The sequence below is a fragment of the Mixophyes fleayi genome, chromosome 8 (genome assembly GCF_038048845.1).
Source record: "Mixophyes fleayi isolate aMixFle1 chromosome 8, aMixFle1.hap1, whole genome shotgun sequence".
In the NCBI taxonomy this organism is placed as follows: Eukaryota; Metazoa; Chordata; class Amphibia; order Anura; family Limnodynastidae; genus Mixophyes; species Mixophyes fleayi.
This window is the reverse complement of record NC_134409.1, coordinates 138,348,510-138,373,701: the sequence shown is the minus strand read 5'-3', so window position 1 is coordinate 138,373,701 and position 25,192 is coordinate 138,348,510. Positions and strand designations below refer to the sequence as shown.

The 25,192-nt window shown below is 42.6% G+C and overlaps 1 protein-coding gene across 2 annotated transcripts in view; it reads right to left on the bottom strand.

The window, feature by feature from the left end:
- The window catches only part of FBLN2 (fibulin 2), a 52,678-nt gene extending 40,687 nt beyond the window's left edge, over window positions 1–11,991 (bottom strand). For both annotated transcript variants that reach the window (XR_012678623.1, XM_075183763.1), the window contains exons 1-2: window positions 11,876–11,991; window positions 7,805–9,122 (exon numbers count right to left, since the gene is read on the bottom strand). Coding sequence is in view for 1 of the 2 variants with exons in the window: in XM_075183763.1 (XP_075039864.1) it covers window positions 7,805–9,071 (1,267 nt within the window). In the remaining variant the exon portion in view is untranslated. The remainder of the gene's footprint in view (window positions 1–7,804; window positions 9,123–11,875) is intronic.
- Window positions 11,992–25,192: the final 13,201 nt, after the last annotated feature.

The window sequence follows — 25,192 nt, the reverse complement described above, 5'->3', positions numbered from 1 at the left end:
TTTCAAATCCTCAAAGAGTCCTTCTCGTCTGCTCCCATTCTGCGACAACCTGATGTGACACTCCCCTTCTTCCTAGAAGTAGATGCCTCTAATGTGGGCTTAGGAGCTATTCTCTCCCAACGCTCGGAGCAACAAAAATTACATCCTTGTGCCTTCTACTCTCGGGGTCTTCTGCCCGCAGAGAAAAACTATACTATCGGGGACAAGGAGTTGCTGGCCATCAAAGCTGCATTAGAGGAATGGAGATACTTGTTGGAAGGAGCTCGCCATCCGGTGACGATCTTCACGGATCATAAGAACTTGTCATATTTGCAATCTGCTCAATGCTTGAACCCTCGTCAAGCAAGATGGTCTCTTTTCTTTTCCCGTTTTGAATTAATTATAACCTTCAAACCAGCTGCTAAGAACAAGAAAGCTGACGCTCTATCTCGAGCTTTTGTGACGTCCTCTGATGTAGAAGAGGTTCCCAACCATGCTATTCTAGACCCCAAATGTATTTCTCTGGCTGCTTCATCCACCAAAATGCTACCATTTGGGAAGACCCTCGTGCCTCCTACTCTGAGGAGGAAAATCCTTTCGTGGTTTCATGCCTCTCGTTTTTCTGGACACGCCGGTGAACATAAGACCTTTGAGATTCTCTCTCGTAGTTACTGGTGGCCTTCAATGAGGAGAGACATCAAAGAGTTTATTGCTTCCTGTGATTTATGTTCTCAGTTCAAATCCTCCCGCAGAACTCCAGCAGGGTTGCTGCGACCACTACCCATTCCGTCCAAGCCTTGGACCCATATTAGTATGGATTTCGTTACTGATTTGCCACCAAGTAAGAATCACAATACTATTTGGGTAGTGGTAGACAGATTTTCGAAGATGGCTCATTTCGTCCCTCTGTCCGGTTTACCTTCCTCGTCTACTCTGGCTGAACATTTCATTAAAGAAATCTTCCGCATCCATGGATGTCCGTCTGAGATTGTGTCAGATAGAGGAGTACAATTCGTTTCCAGATTCTGGCGGGCCCTTTGTAAAACCTTGGGCATACGATTAGCACTCTCATCGTCTTACCATCCGCAATCTAACGGACAAACGGAACGAGTCAATCAAGATCTTGAGACTTTTATTAGGATGTTCTCTTCAGCCAACCAAGACAACTGGGTAGAATTGCTCCCTTGGGCTGAATTCGCCCATAACAACATGTACCATGAGTCATCATCCAAAACTCCATTCTTTGTGGTCTACGGTCACCATCCGTCTTTTCCGGAATTTCCTGCCCTCCCGCCCACCCAAGTTCCTGCTGTGGAGACTGCTTGTCAGACCTTCAAAAATATCTGGTCTCAGGTCAAAACCTGTTTAAAGAAGACATCTAACAAATATAAGTCTTTCGCAGATAAGAAGAGGCGGGCTATTCCACCACTAAAAATTGGAGATCGTGTCTGGTTATCTACCAAAAATATTCGTTTGAAGGTTCCATCTATGAAATTCGCCCCTCGTTTTATTGGTCCATATAGGATCATTCAAGTTATCAATCCAGTATGTGTTAAACTTCTTCTTCCTAAGAATCTTCGGATTTCCAATGCCTTCCATGTGTCCTTACTCAAACCTCTTATTATCAATCGTTTCTCGACTCCTCCCTCAGCACCGCAGCCAGTTCAAGTTCATCAGGAGGAGGATTTCGAGATTACTGAGGTATTGGATGCAAAAATTTCGCGAGGAGTCCTCCGTTTCCTCGTTCATTGGAAGGGCTTTGGTCCTGAAGAGCGTTCATGGATCAAAGCTGAAGATCTTAATGCTCCTGCCCTTCTGAAGAAGTTTTATTCCAAAAATCCGGACAAGCCCGGTTCCAGGCGTTCTGTGCCCACCTTTAAAAGGGGGGGTACTGTCACTCACCGGACTGTGAGTGCTTCTTCCCGGACTATTAGGAACCGTGGACGTCCTCTATCCTGAGGGACTGCGCATGCGCAGCCCTTTCCAAACCTTCAGTGTATGTTCCTTTAACTTAATTGGCAGATCAGGCAACCTCCCTATATTAAGCACCTGTGGTCAACACCACGTTGCCTGATCTTGGAGTCTCATTCCCCATGAGTCTCTGAAGGTGTTCCTGTGTTTCCTCGTTTATTCAGCCCAGCTGATTCCTGTGGTTTCCAAACCACTTCTACCTCTGTGGTTTCCAAACCACTTCTACTACTGTGGTTCCCATACCACTTCTACCATCTACTGTATCATCGTGACTGTGAGCTGATTCCTATCCGCTGCCTCCGTGCACTACAGTCTTCAAACCACTTCTCCTACTGTGGTTCCCATACCACTTCTACCATCTACTGTATCATCGTGACTGTGAGCTGATTCCTATCCGCTGCCTCCGTGCACTACAGTCTTCTAACCACTTCTACTCTACCATTTATTATTGGGACTGTTAGCTGATGCCTATCCGCTGCCTCCGTGCACTACAGTCTTCAACCTGCAACTCGTCTGTGTTTCATCATCGTGACTGCTAGCTGATTCCTATCCGCTGCCTCCGTGCACTACAGTCTTCAACCTGCAACTCGTCTGTGTTTCATCATCGTGACTGCTAGCTGATTCCTATCCGCTGCCTCCGTGCACTACAGTCTTCAACCTGCAACCCGTCTGTGTTTCATCGTGACTGTTTGGCTGATTCCTATCCGCTGCCTCTGTGCGCTTCAGTCTTCAGTCCTTGTCAACGCTCCCGTGTTTCCTTGAGTCTGCCTCCACTATTGCTACCCGCTATTCTCCGTGATCAACAGTGCCTGTTCAACTCTGCTCTCCCGTGTCCCATCGTTACTGCACCTGCTGGTTGCTATTGGCTACCTCCGTGTTCCCGCAGAGACCCGCTGCTGCTACTCCTCAGCACTACTCATCCATCTACTGCTGATCCGCTCTCCACGCTTTCCTGTGTTCCCTGCTGGTCTACCTACCCGTGCGCTGCACCTACTAGACCACCGCTTCACCCATCCAGGGACTTCGCATCCTGCCGGCCTCCTGCCGTTCAGGTATCTCTGCACTCCTGTCTGACTGCCTCCTGAACCACGGTATGCATACTTCTCATTGACTGTGCTGTGTATTGCATACCTTGCTGGACTGTGTTGGTTCTCCTCTGGAGTGTGCTATCCGCTGAGTCTATTGCCATCATTGACTGTGTTATCTTATGCTGGACTACTTCAAGAGACTTTCTATATTGGCAGTATTGTTCAGTCATCTATACATTTATATTGTGCATATCACTGTGGTTCAAAGTCAAGGTGCCCGTGTATATCTTGTGTTGCAGTCTCTCCCCGTGCACCTCCTCACATATATATTCAGTGGTACAACTTGCTGAAGGCAGACCACTGATCCCTGTTTCCTGTATCACCTGTTCCAGTATCCTCTCACATAGCAGTGGTACAACTTGCTATCGCAGACCACTGACTACCCGGATACCTCCACTTGGATTCCACTCCTTCACTCAGACAGCGGTACAACTTGCTATCTGCAGACCGCTGACTCTCATCACCCCCTCGTTTCTGTTGGACATTCCTCCTCACTATAGCAGTGGTACAACTTGCTACCGCAGACCACTGACTACCTTCACGTGTCCTTTGTCCATACAGTTCCTCGTGTATTACTACCTCCATATTGCCAGTGCTGCTAGTCATAGACTTTCCTGAGCATCTCATCACCTGCTATTTCCTGTTCCGTGATCACCCTGCTACCAGAGTACCATATTACCACCTATACTGCTCTGGTAAGCCTATCACCTGGTGATCCCTGGGTAAAGACTCCTAGTGCCCGTGACACTCGTGTTCTAATACTTCTCTTCCCCCCAGTGTCAGTACATGTCCTCGTGTCCTAATACTTCTCTTCCCCCCCAGTGTCAGTACATGTCCTCGTGTCCTAATACTTCTCTTCCCCCCAGTGTCAGTACATGTCCTCGTGTTCTAATACTTCTCTTCCCCCCAGTGTCAGTACATGTCCTCGTGTTCTAATACTTCTCTTCCCCCCAGTGTCAGTACATGTCCTCATGTCCTAATACTTCTCTCCCCCCCAGTGTCAGTACATGTCCTCGTGTTCTAATACTTCTCTTCCCCCCAGTGTCAGTACATGTCCTCGTGTTCTAATACTTCTCTTCCCCCCAGTGTCAGTACATGTCCTCGTGTTCTAATACTTCTCTTCCCCCCAGTGTCAGTACATGTCCTCATGTCCTAATACTTCTCTCCCCCCCAGTGTCAGTACATGTCCTCGTGTTCTAATACTTCTCTTCCCCCCCAGTGTCAGTACATGTCCTCGTGTTCTAATACTTCTCTTCCCCCCAGTGTCAGTACATGTCCTGGTGTTCTAATACTTCTCTTCCCCCCAGTGTCAGTGCATGTCCTCGTGTTCTAATACTTCTCTTCCCCCCAGTGTCAGTACATGTCCTCATGTCCTAATACTTCTCTCCCCCCCAGTGTCAGTACATGTCCTCGTGTTCTAATACTTCTCTTCCCCCCCAGTGTCAGTACATGTCCTCGTGTTCTAATACTTCTCTTCCCCCCAGTGTCAGTACATGTCCTCGTGTCCTAATACTTCTCTTCCCCCCAGTGTCAGTACATGTCCTCGTGTTCTAATACTTCTCTTCCCCCCGGTGTCAGTGCATGTCCTCATGTTCTAATACTTCTCTTCCCCCTAGTGTCAGTGCATGTCCTCGTGTTCTATTACTTCTCTTCCCCCCAGTGTCAGTACATGTCCTCGTGTTCTATTACTTCTCTTCCCTCCCAGTGTCAGTACATGTCCTCGTGTTCTAATACTTCTCTTCCCCCCAGTGTCAGTACATGTCCTCGTGTCCTAATACTTCTCTTCCCCCCAGTGTCAGTGCATGTCCTCGTGTTCTAATACTTCTCTTCCCCCCAGTGTCAGTACATGTCCTCGTGTTCTAATACTTCTCTTCCCCCCAGTGTCAGTACATGTCCTCATGTCCTAATACTTCTCTCCCCCCCAGTGTCAGTACATGTCCTCGTGTTCTAATACTTCTCTTCCCCCCAGTGTCAGTACATGTCCTCGTGTTCTAATACTTCTCTTCCCCCCAGTGTCAGTACATGTCCTCGTGTTCTAATACTTCTCTTCCCCCCAGTGTCAGTACATGTCCTCGTGTTCTAATACTTCTCTTCCCCCCAGTGTCAGTACATGTCCTCGTGTTCTAATACTTCTCTTCCCCCCAGTGTCAGTACATGTCCTCATGTCCTAATACTTCTCTCCCCCCCAGTGTCAGTACATGTCCTCGTGTTCTAATACTTCTCTTCCTTTGTAGAATGTTCCCCTCCTGCACCTTGTTATAACCCTGGATATATATGAAAGTTTCTATCATGTCCCCCTTTCCCTTCTCTGCTCCAAACTATACATTTTAAGATCTTTTAGTCTTTCCGGGTAAGTTTTGTGCTGTAGGCCATGCACCATTTTAGTTGCCCTTCTTTGTACAGTCTGTAATGTATTTATATCCTTCTGGAGATATGGCCTCCAGAACTGAACACAGTATCTAGATGAGGCCGTACCAATGACCTATACAGTGGTATTATTACTTCTTTCTTTCTGCTACTGATTCCTCTCCCTATGTAACCAAGCATCTGACTTGCCTTCCTCATTGCTGTGTTACATTACTTACCTGCCTTTATGTCACCTGAAATAGTGACTCCTAGATCCCTTTCCTCCTCAGTAGTTTCCATTATAGTCCCACTAATACTATATTAAGCTTTTGGGTCTTGAGCCCCAAGTACATGATTTTGCATTTTTTGGCATTAAACTGTAGTTGCCGCTCTCTGACCATCCCTCTAGTCTATCTAGATCATCAGTCATTTGTTTTACACCTCCCGGTGTGTCTACCCTGTTACATATCTTTGTGTCATCTGCAAAAAGACATACTTACCCTTCATTACCACGTGCAATGTTACCAATAAAGATATTAATAATCACTGGTCCAGGTACAGATCCTTGGGGTTCTCCACTGGTAACCTTTCCCTCCCGTGAATGTACTCCATTTACTATAACGCTCTATTTTTGTATCCTGAAACCAAGACCTTATCCATTCAACCATCTTAGAATCCAATCCCAAGGTTTTAAGTTTATGTAACAGTAAATATGTCTTAAATTATTTATATACATGTCAAATGCCGTGTGTAAATATACTGCATGTTTCATGAAGCAAACTGATAGATTTTGTTACTGCAGATAAATTTGTTATTCATAATTCAGTGTAGTCGCAAACAATTGTAGTTAGCTTTGATGTACAATTTGGTCAGCTGCAACCAAATTGGGCCAATATTGATCAAAATGATCAGATTGATCAAAATAATCAGATTTTCATTAATTGATGTCCATTGGTGTGTGTTACCAACTGACCAGGAAATAAGAAGAGCCGCTGGTACTGCCGGGCACAGGTGGGTTGGCGCCGAAATAGCCATACGCGCCAATGTGTGCGCAGCGTTACCTCCATCACTTGTTAAGTGTCAATTATTTAAACAATCCCATTGTAATCCATTTATACCTTCTCAGCAATTGGGGACATTGTGCAAATACCTAATTCCTCTATGAATATGGTAATGTCTAGGAAAATAATAATTGTATTTTTTCCTATGAACAGACCCCATGGTTTAACCTGTGATATATGTGAGATGCAAGAAACACTATGTTACATATGATGCACAGAATACTGTTACTTTGTGACAATGAGCTGACATTCCAATGACTGCACTTCCTTCCTCTGCTCCCACTGATAAGCCGACTCTAGATAACATCATCCATCCCGCAGTACACTGACTGATGTCTACCCAGAAATCCTTATCTACATACAGATAACATGGGAAGCAGCCACAACACAAATTACACAACGTGATTGTTTCCACCAGGATGAGATTTGTCACTTTGATTTGTAAATAAGTAGAATTCCTTAGGATTCCCGTAGCCCGCTTTAATCTGCTGTTATGGCTACGCGCTTGTATTGCTGTCAGGGTTCACCATGTGTAACTGGTAATACAAAGTTCTTAATGACCAGAATTGTCAAACAGAAGCAGAACATTAAGATACAAATTGCTCCTAAGATGAACTAAACTAGCGTTTCCAAAACCCAGTCCTAACAGTGCAGGTTTTCCATGTCTCCTTGCTGGAGCACAGGTGCATTCATTATTGACTGATACAATGTAACACACCCACAGGTGGTATAATCATTACTGACTGATACATTGTAAGAGATCCACAGGTGGTATAATCATTACGGACTGATACATTGTAACAGAACCACAGGTGGTATAATCATTACGGACTGATACATTGTAACAGATCCACAGGTGGTATAATCATTACTGACTGATACATTGTAACAGATCCACAGGTGGTATAATAATTACTGACTGATACATTGTAACAGATCCACAGGTGGTATAATCATTACTGACTGATACAATGTAACAGATCCACAGGTGGTATAATTTTCTTAATAGTCACCTGGAAAACCTGCACTGTTAGGGTTCCCTGAGGACTGGAATTTGGAAACACTGACCTCTACCAATGAAATCACCATTGAATATGAATGCACAGACCAAAACTCAACCTACAGAGCCAGCTGTTTCAAACTTAGATCTCAGCAATTTAAGATATGGACTAGTAGCTATAAGGCTGGCACTGCCAGAACAGAAGTAGATGCTGGGACTTGTTGTTCTCTAATAGCTGGAATGCCACAGACACAAAATGTAAATAAGAGGATTAATTTTTACAGAATTAACTCTGAAATATCTAACTTTTCCTGTAACAAAATTCATATTTTCCTAACATTGAATGCACAATATCTTACCATCATATGATCTTGTTTGGTTTAAAATGTTCTTTGGAAGTCCGTCCTCTGCTAGTAAAATGGGAAACAGGACTTGCGGGTCTGCAGAGGGACTTGGGCTGAACTGAACAGACGTCGTAGGTGCCTTAGCTGTTGTTGAGGAAACATTTCCTTTGTTTTCCTCTTCAGGCAAATTAGCTTTAGTTACTGTTGGAAGCGTGGACTGAGTGTTATTTACTTGAAGCTCTAATTTCAGAGTCTCGCCCCTCTCAGTGCTGTTTCCAATAGACGGGACGTTGTTCGCATCAGTTGGCTTCTGTGGTGTTGGCGTAGTCGATGGGTACTGATCTACAAGGTCTTGTTGAGTTGGTTGTGTTGTGGTCTCTACCCGGTTATCGACACTACTGCCCTTGAATGTTGTTGGTGCCGCACTACTGCTGCTCTCGGTGGTGTAGGGATCATCCGTAGATAGGCTGAGTCTAGGTGGTTGGGAGGTGAAAGGCGTTTTATAATGTGAAGTCGTAAGTTCTACCAACTTTGTAGGCGAAGAGTTCAACTCGTCGTCTATATTATCATCATAATCCAACATGGAATGATCCTGCAGTGCGTTTCTTTTGTAATTGTTGTTTTTTTCAATGACTTCGTTGTCTACGGAATCCATAGCGTCCTGTTCGTGGCTATAGGGGTAGTCGTATTGTCTCTCTGGGTCACTCTCGGTCGTGTCCATGAGTTGAGTAGTGCTGTCGGCATCCGTATCGCAGTTCGGCAGAGCGTAGCACATTAATTCCCCTCCTGAATCGGGGCAGTGGCAGAACTTACATTGCGACATGTGGAACGTGTGCCCCGCTTCATACTTCTCATCCCCGTGGATGCACCCTATCCTCCCACATTGGATGCAGCCATCCGTTGGCTGTATGACGTCGATGCAGTTTCGGGGCAATTCGGGACATGGGATGAAGTCGCAGCTGATCCTTCCGCCTCCAGGGGCGCAGGAACACTCTGTACTTCCAAAGTCAACGAAGTAAGATTCGCCTTCCGGAACTTTCCCATCTTTAAATCCAACATTGACGCAGTCGTAGTACTGGTAGCCTTCGCAGGTACACCCAAGCTGTGCGCAAGTTGGGCAGCAGGACCCCTCCTCCAGCACCTCTTCAATGCAGTTTACCGTTGGCTCACACACCGCATCGGAACAGTCGGTCTGGGAGGAAGACAATTCCACCCGTGACAGAAGGAGGACGACATAGGTGAGAAATCCAAGATGGCCGATTCTACACGTGTCGGGGGCCATGTTTAACCAAAAACATCGGTCAGATTACGACAGTAATGAATGGGGAGATACCTGCAGGAAACAAGAATATTGACTTATATGAGGCAGTAATAGAGCTACTTGTTTAAACCAATTAAAACGAAACTCGTTATAGACAACTTTCTATAAAGCTTATTTTCACCTTGTGCTCCCATAAATGCTGCAGCTCATTTGTTTTGCTTAATTAAAATGAAATGTACAGACATTCCATTGAAATACTGCCCCCAGTGGCCAGATTACAATGGTACAATACTTGCTTATTTTTACCAGTCCTGAATGACACAGGGAAAGTTATATTCTTCTTCTCCAGTCCTGATATATCTCATAGACTAAAAAAATGACAATGCTAAATCTATGCTGCTATCTTGTGCCAAGTCCATATTTTCTGTAGATCTCCTACCATGTGATAAGTATGTATCAGCTATTGTTTGCTCTTGTGTGGAAATTAAATATTGTATTTATAACAGGACAATGCCGTCCAGTGGCTGCACCTTTATGAAACCTGGTAGAATTCTTGCAGTTGGTATCATCAGTTTGTCTATACAACCTTGCAGAAGAGCATAGGAAGGACTGTAGTCCACTCCCTTTAGTCCACTTATCGCAAATGTCCTCTGATATTTTATTACACATTACTAACGATATGTGTCTCTTTCATGGATAAAATATCTTGTTTTACCTTATTAGGGAGGTTAAGAGTAACGTGCGGACTGTTTGAAGGTTAGAGGGTCGGACCACACGGCCCTTGAAGCGTATCAGGTAACCCATCACTGCATCGGACTGAGAAACTGAGCTGACTATGGCTATAACGCAGTTGGCCAATGCGTAGCGTGAGAGACTAACACCCTCTGCACAAATACAGGTAGAAGCATTTTAAAGTCACCTGTTCTTAAGTTATTAAACATCTGCCTATAGGATGAGTGTTTATTGTCTGCACATAGTGCTCCAGTGGCTGTATCGCTGCTGATACAAATGTTATAACACAGGGATATCTCATCTATCATGTCAGTATATATAAGCTGCTTTGTTACAAGGAGCCTGAGTCATTAAGGCACGTATCTACCGATTTTGAGCGTACGGAAAATCAGTCTGCGCTTATCCACAACCGGCCCATACGCCAGAAGGCACCGCCCTGTCCGCTCCATCTTCGTATACAAAGGACACTAACTACAGCCAATGATTTTGGGTAGGGTAACGGGGCTGGGAAGTGGCTTGAGTGCACGCAGCCGTGTCCGACTCAAGCTCCAGGTGCGTCTCGAAGTTGCTTTTTTTCTGCCATATCTCTTGCACCAGTTACAGGTCTAGGTTAAGTCCTGATCACTAGTGATGTCAGTATCGGATGCATGCTATAACATGTGTTTGCAGTCACTAACAACTGTAAATATATCCGTTATGTACAGTAGACATTAAGGACAGCCTAATAAATGTTTTTTCCAAGGGAATATATATATATATATATATATATATATATATATATATATACTGTCAGGAGAGTTCAGGCATCATTTTCTGTTTGTCGTAAAAACACAACAGTATTCCCTACAGGTTGTGGGATAAAAGCAATAATGTTCCTACATTTATACCATGCGTGCCGTGTGCTCAAAGTAAACACTTCTGCTGGCAGAACGGACAACTTACTCTAATTTGTGCACAAGATATAATTAGATATAATTAGAGGTTAAAAACTAGAAGATAAAAGGGAAAAATTGACATCAATGAAGAGTGTCCCAGTGGGATAGTAGACAGAATTTCAGCTCAGGGGTGTACACCTTTATATTCAATGTATGGGAAAATAGACATAATTATGCATAAAAAAAATGTGTTGAGCACCTGCAGGTTTTGCAGTTTGTATTAAACCTTCGTTGTTGCTATTGGTGTCTATGTATAACTCCCACATATTGTCTCTGTGGCATCTATAAAGTGCAGATGTATACATTTAAATGCCTATAGCATGAGGCAGGGCTGGAATAATCCCAGGAGTCAGGTAGTCAACGTTCCTAAAATATTACTGCCAGCTCCTCGACTTTCTACTTGGCTCCGTAAAACATCCTGCTGGCTCCTAGGTTTGATTGACTGGCTCTCGAATGTCACATTGTTTTTTCCACCCCTTGGTATAGACTAGAAACCTCACTTCCTAATAGGGTGTATACTTTTCCTTTTTAAAAAGGGTGGACATATAATCCAATTGTTTGTTGTTTTCCCCCCTGCAGGCTGGTTACATAATAAAATAAATCTAATAAAAAAATAAATGTAATTATAATCAGTAACAGCACCACAATATTCTGGAAGTCATGAATCTATTTCCCAAAACAAACAACTCTGAACTGCTACAATGTAATAAAACTTCAATGTATCAACATCACCCGTAGAGCAGAACAGAGATCCCGCATAAGTTTCATACCACGAAGAGAGAACACCAACTGAGAGCTAAATACAAATCAGTGTAATAGTTACTATATATTATATATCTGCCAAAAGTCCTCCAATAACTATATAGCATGAAGTGGTAAACCGATGTGTAAAGAATCTGTATTTGCTGACTATAGGGTATATTCAGTATACAAAAATTCGTCTTAACACCAATATTAACTAAGCAAATTATAATACATAATGCCAGCGTACAGCCCTGTAATTCCCATCCTGTAAAGCAAAATGACTTGATACATTGTAAAGGTAAACAGAAAAATAAATATTACTTTGGTCTCTTTTATATAACAAATGAGCAGCTAAAGTAAACACTTCACAAACCCAAGCATTGTAAAATTATTTGTTTCCAAGTTTCGCATTACCTAGGAGTACAGAATTCTTTTCCTTCCTTCTATTCCTGCTGGAAGTTTCTCTTCTGTGCAGACGCAGCTCCAAGTCCTTTCTTTTCCAGAGGAAAGGAGGAAAGTGACTGAGCTGTAATCTGAGTAGAACAGTACCATATGTGTATGATAAAGTCAATTCACATTACCCCCCCCTAGGATCTTAAAGTAAATAACTTAGGTTTTCAGGCATTTTTGCAATATTTAGAGCTAGAAGAGACGTTTATTTTAGAACTAATCTTTCCAATTGCACTGAAAGATTTGGAAAATGCTAAAATTATAAAGCACATAGGATGTCGCTGGGTTTTCCACATTTATAACTCCGGAAAGTAACACGTGTGTGAAGGGGTTTGTATGTTCTGCAGTGAGCATTATACAGCCAATCTCTAGGGTTTCTAAGAAAATATCAGAACTGCTGAACTACAGAGAGAGCAATTTGTCTCAGTGCAATGTGACTTCAGAGCCTCATTCTCTGCTAAAACGCTGAATTTGTTTACTGTTATAAGGAATTTAATGCTAACTCTGCTTTATTTAAGGGAAAATAAATTTTTACTATTGGGTGGAATTAGATACAATAAGATAATATATAAACTGACGTCTTGCAATCCGAAGGTCCATCAATTTCTGAAATGGTCCAACTCTGGACCACTGCTCCCAGATTTTGACAGCTGAGCTATCAAGACCCGACTCTTGTGAACCTTCCAATTATTTCCACAGTGGAGGGGTTTTGACAACTTCACTGATATTTTTAAAAATTAGTTCCGAGCAGGCGAGAGGATCTCCCGATCTTGACTGTTACAACCTCAATCCGGTGATCACAGTATGTTGATGTATTGTATCTAATTAACAGAGAAACATGGAATTTGACGGTGGATAAGAACCGTTTGGCCCATCTAGTCTGCCCATTGTTTAACCTATGGTGACCTCAAACCCTATTCGATCCTTAGTTCTTTAAAGGGATATCCTTATGTCTATCCCAAGCATGTTTAAACTGCTCTACTGTATTAGCCTCTACTACCTCTGAAGGTAGGCTATTCCACTTATCCACTACCCTTTCTGTGAAGTAGCTTTTCCTCACATTACCTCTGCACCTACTTCCCCCCAGTGTCAGTACATGTCCTCGTGTTCTAATACTTCTCTTACCCCCAGTGTCAGTACATGTCCTCGTGTTCTAATACTTCTCTTCCCCCCAGTGTCAGTACATGTCCTCGTGTTCTAATACTTCTCTTCCCCCCAGTGTCAGTGCATGTCCTCGTGTTCTAATACTTCTCTTCCCCCCCAGTGTCAGTACATGTCCTCGTGTCCTAATACTTCTCTTCCCCCCAGTGTCAGTACATGTCCTCGTGTTCTAATACTTCTCTTCCCCCCAGTGTCAGTGCATGTCCTCGTGTTCTAATACTTCTCTTCCTTTGTAGAATGTTTCCCTCCTGCATTCCCTGGACATGCGCAGAGTAATTCTGTGCACAATGCATAATGTATCTGTCATGAACTGAGGGTTGGATGGGACCACTTGTTAGTATTATCCCAACTGAACAGGGAGGTGCGGAGTCTAATGCACCCCTAGTATTCACCAGGGACTCCCGCAAGGGAGTATAGATTTTGCTGCAGGGGGTGCGAGGGTCACGGTTCTCCAAGACAGTCACCAGCGAAGTGGTAGGAGAAATTAGAGAAGTCAAACAATCCAGGTCAGAACTAGCTGAGCAGCGCAGTACAAAGGGATGTGCAGAGAATGGTCAGGGAAGCCGCGGGTCAGAGCTAGAGAGATCCGAAGGAGGCCAAATCACAAACCAATGGGAGGGGCAGAAACAGGCTGAGTCTGGAGCCAAAACTAGATCAAGGAATCAGGATACAGGTGAGAGGAACAAGCAGGGAGAACGTGGAGCTAGATTTGACCTAATACTCCGGCACCCTAGTGGTGCCAGAACCTTCTGTTCATAGGGTGGAGAGAGGCCTGATTGGCCAGGGCGAATTCGGGCAGTCAGTACGTGACTGACCATCGACATGGGAAGCAAGAAGCTTCTCGTTGCCTAGTAAACCGGATGCAGCGCCTGGAGGAGAAGTGTCCCGCTGCTTGACAATGGGAGTTGTCCGGCAGGAAGAGGCAGGCGGCCGTCCACTGCGCACAACGGATAAAGCCATTTTGTATGAGCAAAAAAATTGTCTATGAATCACTAGGACACAATGACATCATTACAACACAAATCTCCATGTTCTACGTTCTCATTCCAGAGATGTTTTATTTTCACCAGTGCTCAGTGGCTCTTCTGGGTATGTTGGGGAATTTTGGATCACCCCCCTATTAATTTTAATTCTTTCCTTCTCTCTGTCAAGATAATACTTGTTGCAGACTGATTTATGTCTTAAATGAATCGTGAGAATTAGGGTATTTTGGACTGTGTTTATTATATCTCTATATGTCTTTGTTACCAGTACATTGGTCCATGTGCACAAATTAATGTATTTTCTTGTATAAAATGTTGGTGTAGAGCGTTCTCACTGAAATAAAGGCTGGTGCTCAATCACCGCCAACTCAGAGTGCAATAAAAATATCCAAAATGTTCTGCTGTTAAAACTGGGAGCATTTCCTAAAATATGTACTCAGTCACCACCCCCCTCACCCCCACCTTCCTCTTCAACATACTAGGCAATCTGATCCCAAAACACAAACTTGCACTTTTGGCCACAGAACGAGGGGCAGTTATGCACCCAGCACATTTTCAGCAAAATAACGCCCCGATCTGCGCAACGTATCAAATTTCTCTCTTTGTTACCACCATATTGTAGCCTAAAACAGGGGGCGCAATCAGTCCGAAATAGGCATCGACAAAGTGCGTCTGTATTTTTGTGAGTGATTCTTACAGAGTTAAAGCACCATCATATTAAGTAGGACCAAAACTATCACAAGCCCAGTAAATAATCTCTTTGGTTGCCAATAGGTCACAGACAGACACAAACCAGCCATGGGCAATTTTAGCTTTTGTATTAATAAATCTGACTTATACAAACAGGTTACAGTTTATTTTGAACATCGTTTAATAACTATATGTAATTTGATTTTTCTTTAATTGCATTGGTATTTGTTTTGAATATATATTTGTGCAATATTCATATTGTTATTTTAGTATCTGATTAAAAACTAAAACAAACCTGTAAAACGAGGATCTTGATACAATTATTAGATGTAAATATTTACATATTTTGCAAACACACTTGTAAAAGGAATACTTTCAGCAAATACCAACTTCCTTACCACGAGAAACAAGTACCAGTAATTAATATCTAATCTGCATATTTCTAGATCCAAGACTATTATTTCTTGCCAAGTAAGGAATTTAGATTTAGCTCAGAGATTTGTGGCTCGATGATTTTCTTTCTCGTGCATATGGGAAATTGGTGCAGGAAACCTCAAATTACAGCTCTGCCTGTGGACTATAATTGTCTGACATCCTGCTCCCAAAAAATAATGTGGAGATTGCAACCAAATGCACCACAAATGCACAATATATTGTCCTCTGCTCCACTTTAAATAAAATCCGTATTGTGTATGATGTCATTTCCCCATGCCGAATAAGACTGGTTATTTCTGTTGCTGCAGAGACCGTGTTTACAAGTGGTGATGTACACCCCTCTCAGACTTTTTAATAGCGCAATTAGGTTTGTTACAACTCATGTAGAAAATACACATGGGTCTGAGCCATTAAGGAGCGTAAATGCCGATTGGTGCCGTATTCCGCGTAAAATCGCTCTGCGCATGCCCAGAAACAAACCATACGCCAGAGAGTGCAGTAGCGTCCAATTTATCTGCAAGTGCAAAGGACCCTTACTGCAGCCTGTGATTTTAGGAGTGGAGCAGGGAGGTGACTGGGCGTATGCACGTAGTCAGTGAACAGTAAGGACGTGCCAAGGTCGAGAGCACACAGTAGTGTCCGATTCAAGCTATGTGCATCTCTAAGGTACGTGTTTTTCAGCCGTATCACTTGTTCCAGCTACAGGTCGGATGTAAGTGCCGATTACTAGTAATAAATTTTGCTGTAGGGCCCCGATTCAGTCCACCCCCCCTCAACACCCGCTCAGTTCTTCTGAACCCTCTATCGGCTTCACTGTGCTTGCTCCCTGATAATAGTGGGTTCAGGCGACATGGGACCCCTCGCTCCCTGGCCCCATAGCCGTTAAATCCCCTACAGCTGCCAGAATTACGCGAATGTCCCACACCCAATGAGATCATGTCTGTTGTAAATTAAATCTTTTTTGATCATCTAGTTAATGTCCTTTGTTAATAAATAAATGGTTGTGCTGAATGTGGGTGGACAGGGTATAATAAGAGTGGCCTTATTTCTTACACACAGTGATAGCATCATTATATATCAGCCCCCCCCCCAAATCTGGGAGGGTTAGCTCCATATTGCAAGTTCTGAAAACAAAACTGGCCTCAATGACAGACATAGTTTGTGTGAGCACGGACGGCAAAGCCGAGATAAAACTGCTAAGTGATTTTGGGATACGGATTTCGGAGGGAGAACTCTCCAAAAGTCATCAATATACTGTTTGCCTGGCTGTTTCACCCTTGGGCCTGGTGCACTGCCGACCTTGTACCCATGGTTGTGCCCTACAGATGGTATAACACTGGCTCTTTCCCAGCTTCAGAAGCGCTCATGCCTAATTTTTATTGCATTTTTATTGCAGCAGGAAAAGTGCAGCTCACAACATATAATAAGCGTTTAAACAATGTGTGTAACCCGGTCTGCTCTAATATAAATATATGCAATTAGAGAGCGTTTTTATTGAGTCCTTTCGACTCTTGTTCAATACTCTTATTCTCAGCATTTTAATATCCGCTAGAGCGATTACGTACAACATTTTCTCTGTATCACTTATATAAATTAATTATTCAGTTTGGAGCGTTTGCGCTCTGTGAGACACCCCCTCAGTGCTGGAGGAAGCTGATCGACTTAATTGTCTTTCAACTGCCAAGAGCAAAAAAAGGAATAGCAATTTTTTTTAATGTGTCTTGTCAGTTGTAGTATATTAATGTATTAGTAATAATAAGAAAAAAATACAGTGTCTCTGGACAGATTGCCTGACACATTTTCCCTCGGTCCTCTCATAACACAAGATTCTACATTTGCATCATATCTGATTCCTCTGCTGCAGAGTTTCCAAACCACTTTCCATAAATACCCTCAATGAGAGGCAGTAAAAACGTCTCTGACTGTGCAGGGAATTGGTCTAATTGATTAGTAATTTTACCAGCTATAAAGTCCTTGAAAAGCTTCATAAGAATTGGGCAGATTGTTCTGTACAATTTATGATGACGCGTCAGGTTGGGCTCACTGTCCAAGAAGTGAAAGGCTTCAGTAATTCATTGGGTAATACGAGCTTAGGGCTTATTCAGGACCATAATACACACAGAAGCTTTCCCTGTGTCTGTCATATGTTTGGGCTGCGCTCAAGCAAGATTCATTGAGTCCTATGTACATGTGAGTGTACATCACTGGTCTCACTTTCTTCATTGGGTTTTATGAAACCATTTCCTGCTCCACTTAAGCTGAGTACACACCTATTTTCTTCTTATTATTACCATTTATTTATATAGCGCCACTGATTCTGCAGCGCTGTACATAGAACTCACTCACATCAGTCCCTGCCCCATTGGAGCTTACAGTCTAAATTCCCTAACATACACACACAGAGACAGAGACCAACAGACAGACAAACACACACTGACTAGGGTAAATTTGTTAGCAGCCACCATGATCTGCACGATAGTTGCACAGATGTGTGCCAATGCTTAAGTGGTAATTGCAGCTCAGGCCAATTGTACCACAGGCGCAGGAAAAATGTCTGTGTGTGGAAGACCTACGGAATATTTTTATGCAACCTTCTAAATTGACTGAGATGCACGAATAGTGCCCTGAAAATCCTGCAGATATTTTCAGCCAGGGCAGTTTGGGACTTGTAGTTCAATGACATCTGCAAAATGGCATCTTCCCCTGGTGTTATGTAATCTGATTTTAGGAGGGTCCTCTAGTTATCGCCTTTCACCTGTGCGACCACATAAGGGACCACAAACAAGCCCCCAAGTGTCCTCTGTGTCCTAATTATAGCTCAGGGAGCAGAAAAAGGTGTGAAACGCGACGTGCAATGAAAAGATCCCAATTCGTGTACAAGAAACAATGAGGTAGAAAATGTGCAGACACCGGGGCAGCTGCCGGTGATGTCATGTCCCTTAAGCATGAGGACATCTGTTCGAAAATATTGTATTGGCTCATAGGAAAAATTCAGCAATCCGCAGGGAAAAGTTGCAAAAGACAAGTGAGCTGGAAATTATTAAACTCGGATAAAGTCTTGATGGTTCTGTTCTGACCACACCCATAAGTGTTACTATTTAAAGGCATTAACAGTAGTCGATTTTAGGTAGTTGTGAAATGAATAACAAAATTTACTGATCAGATCTCTTCTCATTTGTTTCTGAAAGCATTTAAAATAGAAAAATAATCTCTTTGGCTTTAGGCTAAATGCTCACAGGCGGCTGTAATCTTCTGTTATATGATGGTGAGGAACGTGCCAAGGAACATTGATCCCCGCGAGGAATAGTGTCGGTCACAGGTGTCTGTGCGTGACACAGGACTGGCCTGCCCTTGGTAGTGGGAGATATTTGATCTCTGACGTTTTCCAGGTGGTGAGAATTTAAAGGTGCAGCGAGGAATTGTCTGCGCTGTTTGTAATTGGCATTGATACATTGTGTCAGTTTATTAAGGAACAGAGTTCTTCAGAACACGGATGCCCTGAGGCCACAGCGTGGGTGTCATCTCCAGGATACCCTTTACCCCCTGATAACCAGGGGTCGATTAAACTGGGAATTACTGTTTAACTACTTTATGTATCTAAGTAAAGTTTACTTTCTTCCTTTTAGATTAGAAAGTATTTAATTTAATAACATGTTTGAATAGATTCTTGATTTTTATTATTTTTGTATTATACAGGGAAATATGAACTGAACTGGGAAAAATGCCATTAAATGTGGACCTGTCACTATTTATTAACACAAGTTTTAGTGCATCCAATATACACATAAATGTGTTCAGAGACTTTGTGATACCAAATGTTTATTCTTTATTATTAGCAAAGGAGCAACTGCTCTGAACTGGCCAGGACAGGGGGCCGACGTTATATTGTTTAGTAACGGAGCTCTAAGAGGGTCTTACTCTGCCCTCTGGTGTCCTAGGAAGACGAGACCCCTTGAATCATAAAATAAACGCCCAGTTGGGGGTGTAAAATGTGATCATTGCACATTTGGGAGGGGGCAATATATGTCCATCTACTCAATATCTGTTGGAGGGGGCTTCCAGTGCATATAGAGTATTATAGACGCCCCCCCCCCCTCCTCACCACCGGCCCCTACTGCAGCCTTGTGGGCCGCCCCGGCAGTAGTTACCGCACCGCAGACAAATAAATAACAATTTATACCTTGTGGTCTAAACACTTTTATATTATTCAAGACCTAAATCTGGAACCATCTCAAGTTTTAACCACAGTCCTAATCCAAGTCGGACCATAAACCTGGATCAATCTCTGGATCTATTCTGAGCCCTAAATTATCTCCGATCTCCCCTGAACATATCCTAGAAATGAAACTACCTCTCCAATGCTTTTTTATTCTAGAAAACCTTATGTTCTGGATGCAGCTTCCATTTATATTTGCAAAGGGGATAAGTGGTCGCTAATGTGACCTTTACCATGACACCCCTATTATCTTAGAGCTACACAGCTTCTGTGAGACATAGTAAAGTCTAAGTGGGAAGATTTTGAAACCCCCGCACATCGTGGGCGATTGTCACCTTAAAACCAATGTATTATCCGGCACTGTGGAGTCAACACTCAAGTCAGGTTTTTTTTAGACCTGTTTCTGATTGGCTAGATAGGTCAATCTACAAACTGTTGTGCCAATCGTAATAGAAGAGAAGTCACCATTAACTTATGAATTATTGAGCAAACATTATGCACTGGGGCAAAATTCATTTATAATGAACTTATGGGGGCAAAATAATTTTAATTAAATTAAGAGGGTAATATTATTTGACTGCTAACAGGGGCAACAATTTTTATTTAATTATAGGGGCACCATTTATACTGCATACGTGTAGCACTACAAGTGCCAGCATGCACACATTGTTATGACTGAACCCTACTATCTATCCACACTCAATTATATGTACAAAATATGGAACAAATTAGGATCAGGATATACTCTATAGGCCTGAGTCAAAAAAGGCAAAAAAAAGGAGTAAATCTTCTCTGGGACAAACCATGTTACAATGCAAGGGGTGCAAATTAGTTTATTATTTTTATTATTTTGCACATAAGTTAAGTATGTAGCGCACAAATACTTCATAGCTTTATTTTTACCCTGAAATTTAATGTTGATCTAGGACATGCCCTATCCCATATATAAATCTATCTCCACATTTTAAATTTACCTCCCCCTCCTATGCAACATGGTTTTGCCCAGGTGCAAAATTGCTCCTTTTTTTGCTTCACTTTCCTTAAGGACTCAGCCCTATATGTCATGTTACCAAAACGAAGCACTTTGTATGAGGTTAGTCTGGGCCATGTATAGTGTGTTCGTATCAGACAGAAGTAATCTATTTTCTGGTCTATTAGTCTTCAGGGTAATTACACGCAGCTGAGACTAGTTACGCAGCCTGTAATTAACGTGAAGGGTCTGTAAGAAGAGAAATGGGTCCAGTCTGATTATTTCCTTCTGCTGACCGTGATCCCCGGCTGTTTCCACACAGGAGAGAGAATTACAGAAACTGCTCAGGAGAATGTGAGACAAAGTTATCGGTTGGGGAGATAAAGAATTATCTTCCGATCCGGGGCTGATCATCCCATGAGGTGGGGTAAGATCCTTGCCTCAGATGCCTCCTTCCTGGGGTCTCACCTCGCCTTCTGACCCCTCACTCTGCTCTTCCACCCTCTTCTGAGGTCACTGCGCTGCAATCAGGAGGAAGCACGGTGACACAACTCCTCCTCCTCCTTGCTGCAGCCAGGGTATTGCTGGTATAGGCAAAATACTTCCTCTCCGACACCTGCCGCTATTCCACTCATGCTACCAGTCACTATGGTCCCGATACACTAGCGGCACAGAGAGAAGGGGAGTTGTGTCACCGCTCTTCCTCCTGCAGTCAGTTATTGGAGAGTGTGGTCAGTGACAGGCGGAGGGGGGAAGCAGCCGGTGATAGGAGGGGGCTCAGCTGGTGACAGGAAGGGGGACAGACTGAAGGGAGGAGGGGAGCCAGCTGGCGACAAAAGGAAGGGGGAAGCCAGGGACAGAAAGGGGGCAGCTGGTGACAGTAGGGGTGGGGCCAGCTGGTGACAAAGGGAAGGGCAGCCAGTGACAGAAGGAAGCGGGTGGGCAGCCGCTGACAGGAGGAGGTGGGTGGGTCGCCGGTTTTAGGAGGAGGCGGGTGGGCAGCTGGTGACAGGAGGGTGGTGGGGCAACGGTGACATGAGGGGGAGGGGGCAGCTGGTGATGGGGGGGCAGCAAGTGACGGGGGGACAGTTGATGAGAAGAGGAGGGGGGAAGCAGCCAGTGACAAGAGGAGGGGGGGAACTAGTGACGGGGGGTGAAGCAGTCAGTGACATGAGGGGGGGGGGCAAATGATAACAGAAGGGGGTAGGGCAGTCAGTGAATGGGGGTGGTAACCACATAGTAACAAAGGGCTGGGCTATCGACCTCCTCTTTGACCACAGAAGTATATAGATGTGTCCGTGAGCTGCTTAATAAAACTGTAATAAACTGGAGGATTTAGGAGAGTTAAGATTAATGGGAGAAGTCATTATAATGCAACAGGATTTGAGGAGGAATTGATGTTATAATGAATTAGAGGTTTCTCTGTTGGTAATTATGGGTTCTCACAGTTTACATCATGATACTATGAATATTCGCGATGAACATTTCACTGTTCCTCATTTCGTTAGGACCGATCTCTCCAAGGTCTGTTCTGAACGATCAGATAAGACAATTACTGTTGTTACTAAGCATCAGAATATTTATCTTAGAGCGTTAGTTAATAAAGACAGCTATAAAGTCAGGACAATTAATTCTCAAGTTACCAGGGAAAAAAATGGGACAAAAAGGGGCCATACGGCCGTTGTGTTTGTCTGTACTCCTGATCCATACACACCCATGATCTGCCCAAACACTCCACATCTTACTACATCCCCAGACTGATCGACCCCATCCATCCTGGACAATGGATTGCTGTGAGGTTTGCTACAGTTACAGTTATCTGTGTTACTGTACAGTCACCGGGCTGTATGTAACTGAGCAGCTGTGTAACACATGTATACATGTATGTCCTGCAGTTACATGTGTGTCCCCAGACGATAAAAGACCAAGAGGCGTCTGGAGTTACAGTCCTGTTTACAGATACAAAGTGCTGGTTACGGGTCTAATGGTTTGTGGGAAAGAACGACAAACACAAGTCAGCTACATGAAATGTTACACTAGAATGAATTAGACACAATTAGTTTAATTGTTATTACTGTAGTTATGTAATCTGAGGATTGATTTAGAATATTTCCTGTGAGCTGATGTTTCCAGTGGTCAAATATCGCATAAGTTTAGTGGAAAGAACACAATTATCATCTTCTGTACTTACCAGTGTAAATGTATCTAAAATATATTATATTAGTCCATATTTAGGCCAAATCATCTAAGTTTGTAATGCAAAATCCTCATTGTCTTTGAGTTCCTACAGTATGCAATCAACGGCTGATAGATTCATGCACTTGGTAAGTAAAACTGGAAACTCATTACAATAAAATAATTATTACAACTCTATAAAAATGTAGCGATGATGAAAGTCGCGGAAAAATTTATTGCAAATTGCATTTCGCAGTGAAACAGGGGGCGGTACAATCTTCCCGTTAGGGTCAATTCATTCTGCTGTGTGTGATTGGGTAGAACTTGGAACATTTAAGGAAAAATTCCAGGTAGTGAAATGTGCAAAAGTTTACGTCGAAATGTGGAATAAGACAAATATTTCACCGGACACTTTAGAAGTTTGTTTCCAAACATCTGTTATATATATATATATGCTCTCATACAATGTGTTGGCGCTATATAAATAAATTATGATGATATTAGGGTAATACTACCATCTAGTGGCCATTCAACATATGGCATCCAAATTTATGTAGCAGCTTTATTTATCTAATTTCATGTCCCATTTCATGTCTGATTTCAAAATTATATATATATATATATATATATATATATATATATATATATATATCAGTTAAATATAAAAAATATGTATATATATATATATATATATATATATATATATATATATATACTTCCTATCAGTCATTTACAATCTATGTGAGAGCTCTAGAGGGGTGCATAAAATGTACAATGTAGGGGTTTACATTTTGGCATATTAATCAGGTACAGCTATGTTTTACAAAATATCATCTGCCCAAGTCATCAATTCCTGAAATTATGTAGGTTCAACTATTATGTAAGGCGACGTTTCTAAAACTATATTTTTTGGGTAAGTGTGCATTTAGGGAGAGTGCTCTAAGATGTGTGCTGCTGTACTTTTTCTCTCTGTCTTCCAGCAGTGATATTAGGCAGCAATAGTTGTGGAATTTTTTAGTGAAATTATTACACGCATTGAATGACAATAAATGAGAACTTTTGGACCTCACAATTGTCTTCAGCTGCAACTTCAGTCCCAGAAAGTGCAACATGTACATCAAGCTATTATGCATTCCCATATGTTAGATCAAGGTATATGTTCAAAGCTTTGTTCCCGGGAATCTCCAACTGACCCCTTGTGCACATCCCAATGTTATCCATGTCAGTCAGCTTGCATTGACTTCTGGCATTTTTCATAATATATGGCTTTCATTTCTTGAAATAGAAACGTTCTTGGCACTGGTTTGCAATGTAGGGGGTAATGGGGAAGTAGCAGCCATTGAAATGTTGGCTATGATGTCACTGGCTTCACCTCCGATAAATTACACCTTCCTTCACATTTTAATACTTTTTTTTGGAAGCGTGGGGGTGACAAGATTTGTGCTTTTCAAATGTGGTTGGCGGGGCAGAATGTTTCTGTGCCTATTGTATGACAGCTGCATCTAGTTGTGTTTCCCCTTCATCATTACCAGTTGATACAACTTCACAAACAGTTTCTGGGAATAGGTTATATATTGTTTCACTTTGTGAAACGTTGTCACCAGGATCTGCAGTCCAATATTGCTTTGCATTACACACAACTGACAAATGTTTGCCACAAATTACATTTAAGAAAAAAAATCTTAATAAACTGGATAAGGATGAGGAAGCATCAGAACTATTTTTCTTTTCTTCATTACCACTGACACAGGCATTGCTTCTTTTTTTTTGTACTGTCTAATGTGTGATTGCTTGAGCACATTTGCCTTTTTTACCTGTGCCAGAGGCTTATGTTTTGGCAGTGAATTTTCTTCATCATCTGAACATCTTTGACCAGGGGACGAGAATAAATGTTGATCCTCAACGTGCCTTTAAGGATGATTTTGTTGTATTACTGTCTTAATATTCTAATTTCAACTATTTTGAGTAGTTCCTGATACTTCGGTACACAGGAGGAGCAGGTAACGAAGAGCCTGGGACTTGTTTAGTTCCGTACACAGGATACTCAGGAGTCACTGATCAGGGAAAACATTATACTTACGCAGAGTAAATCAAAGTAAAGTAATGTAGACCCCAGCCCCATTTTACAGATCAGGCAAGGGTGCGAAAAATAACATTTCCGGAGGCTCCAGTTTACTATTGTAGAATTGATATCAATCGGAAGACCTACAACAGCCCCCGCAATGTGGCCGTAACCAGTCCCCTCCTACTATCTGAAACCAGGAGCCAACCAGAGCTGTAAGCTGTGAATCTGCAGTGCAGGGCGACTCTATCTGTCAAGTATTTTTAAATAGAGCAGCAGAAGGTGGGGTGATTGTCCAAATTGGCCCCTTATAAAGGTGAACTTGAAGAGCTGAATTAAGAATATGCAAATCAGAGTAACCCTGCACAATTGATTTTTTTTTTACCTAACAAATTCAGTTTTTAAATCTGGTATTTACAGAGCGCACATCTTAGAGGGAGACTGATAACACCATGGAGTAAATGTATCAAGCTGAGAGTTTTCCGGCGGGTTTGAAAAGTGGAGATGTTGCCTATAGCAACCAATCAGATTCTAGCTGTCATTTTGTAGAAAATGTACTAAATAAATGATAGTTAGAATCTGATTGGTT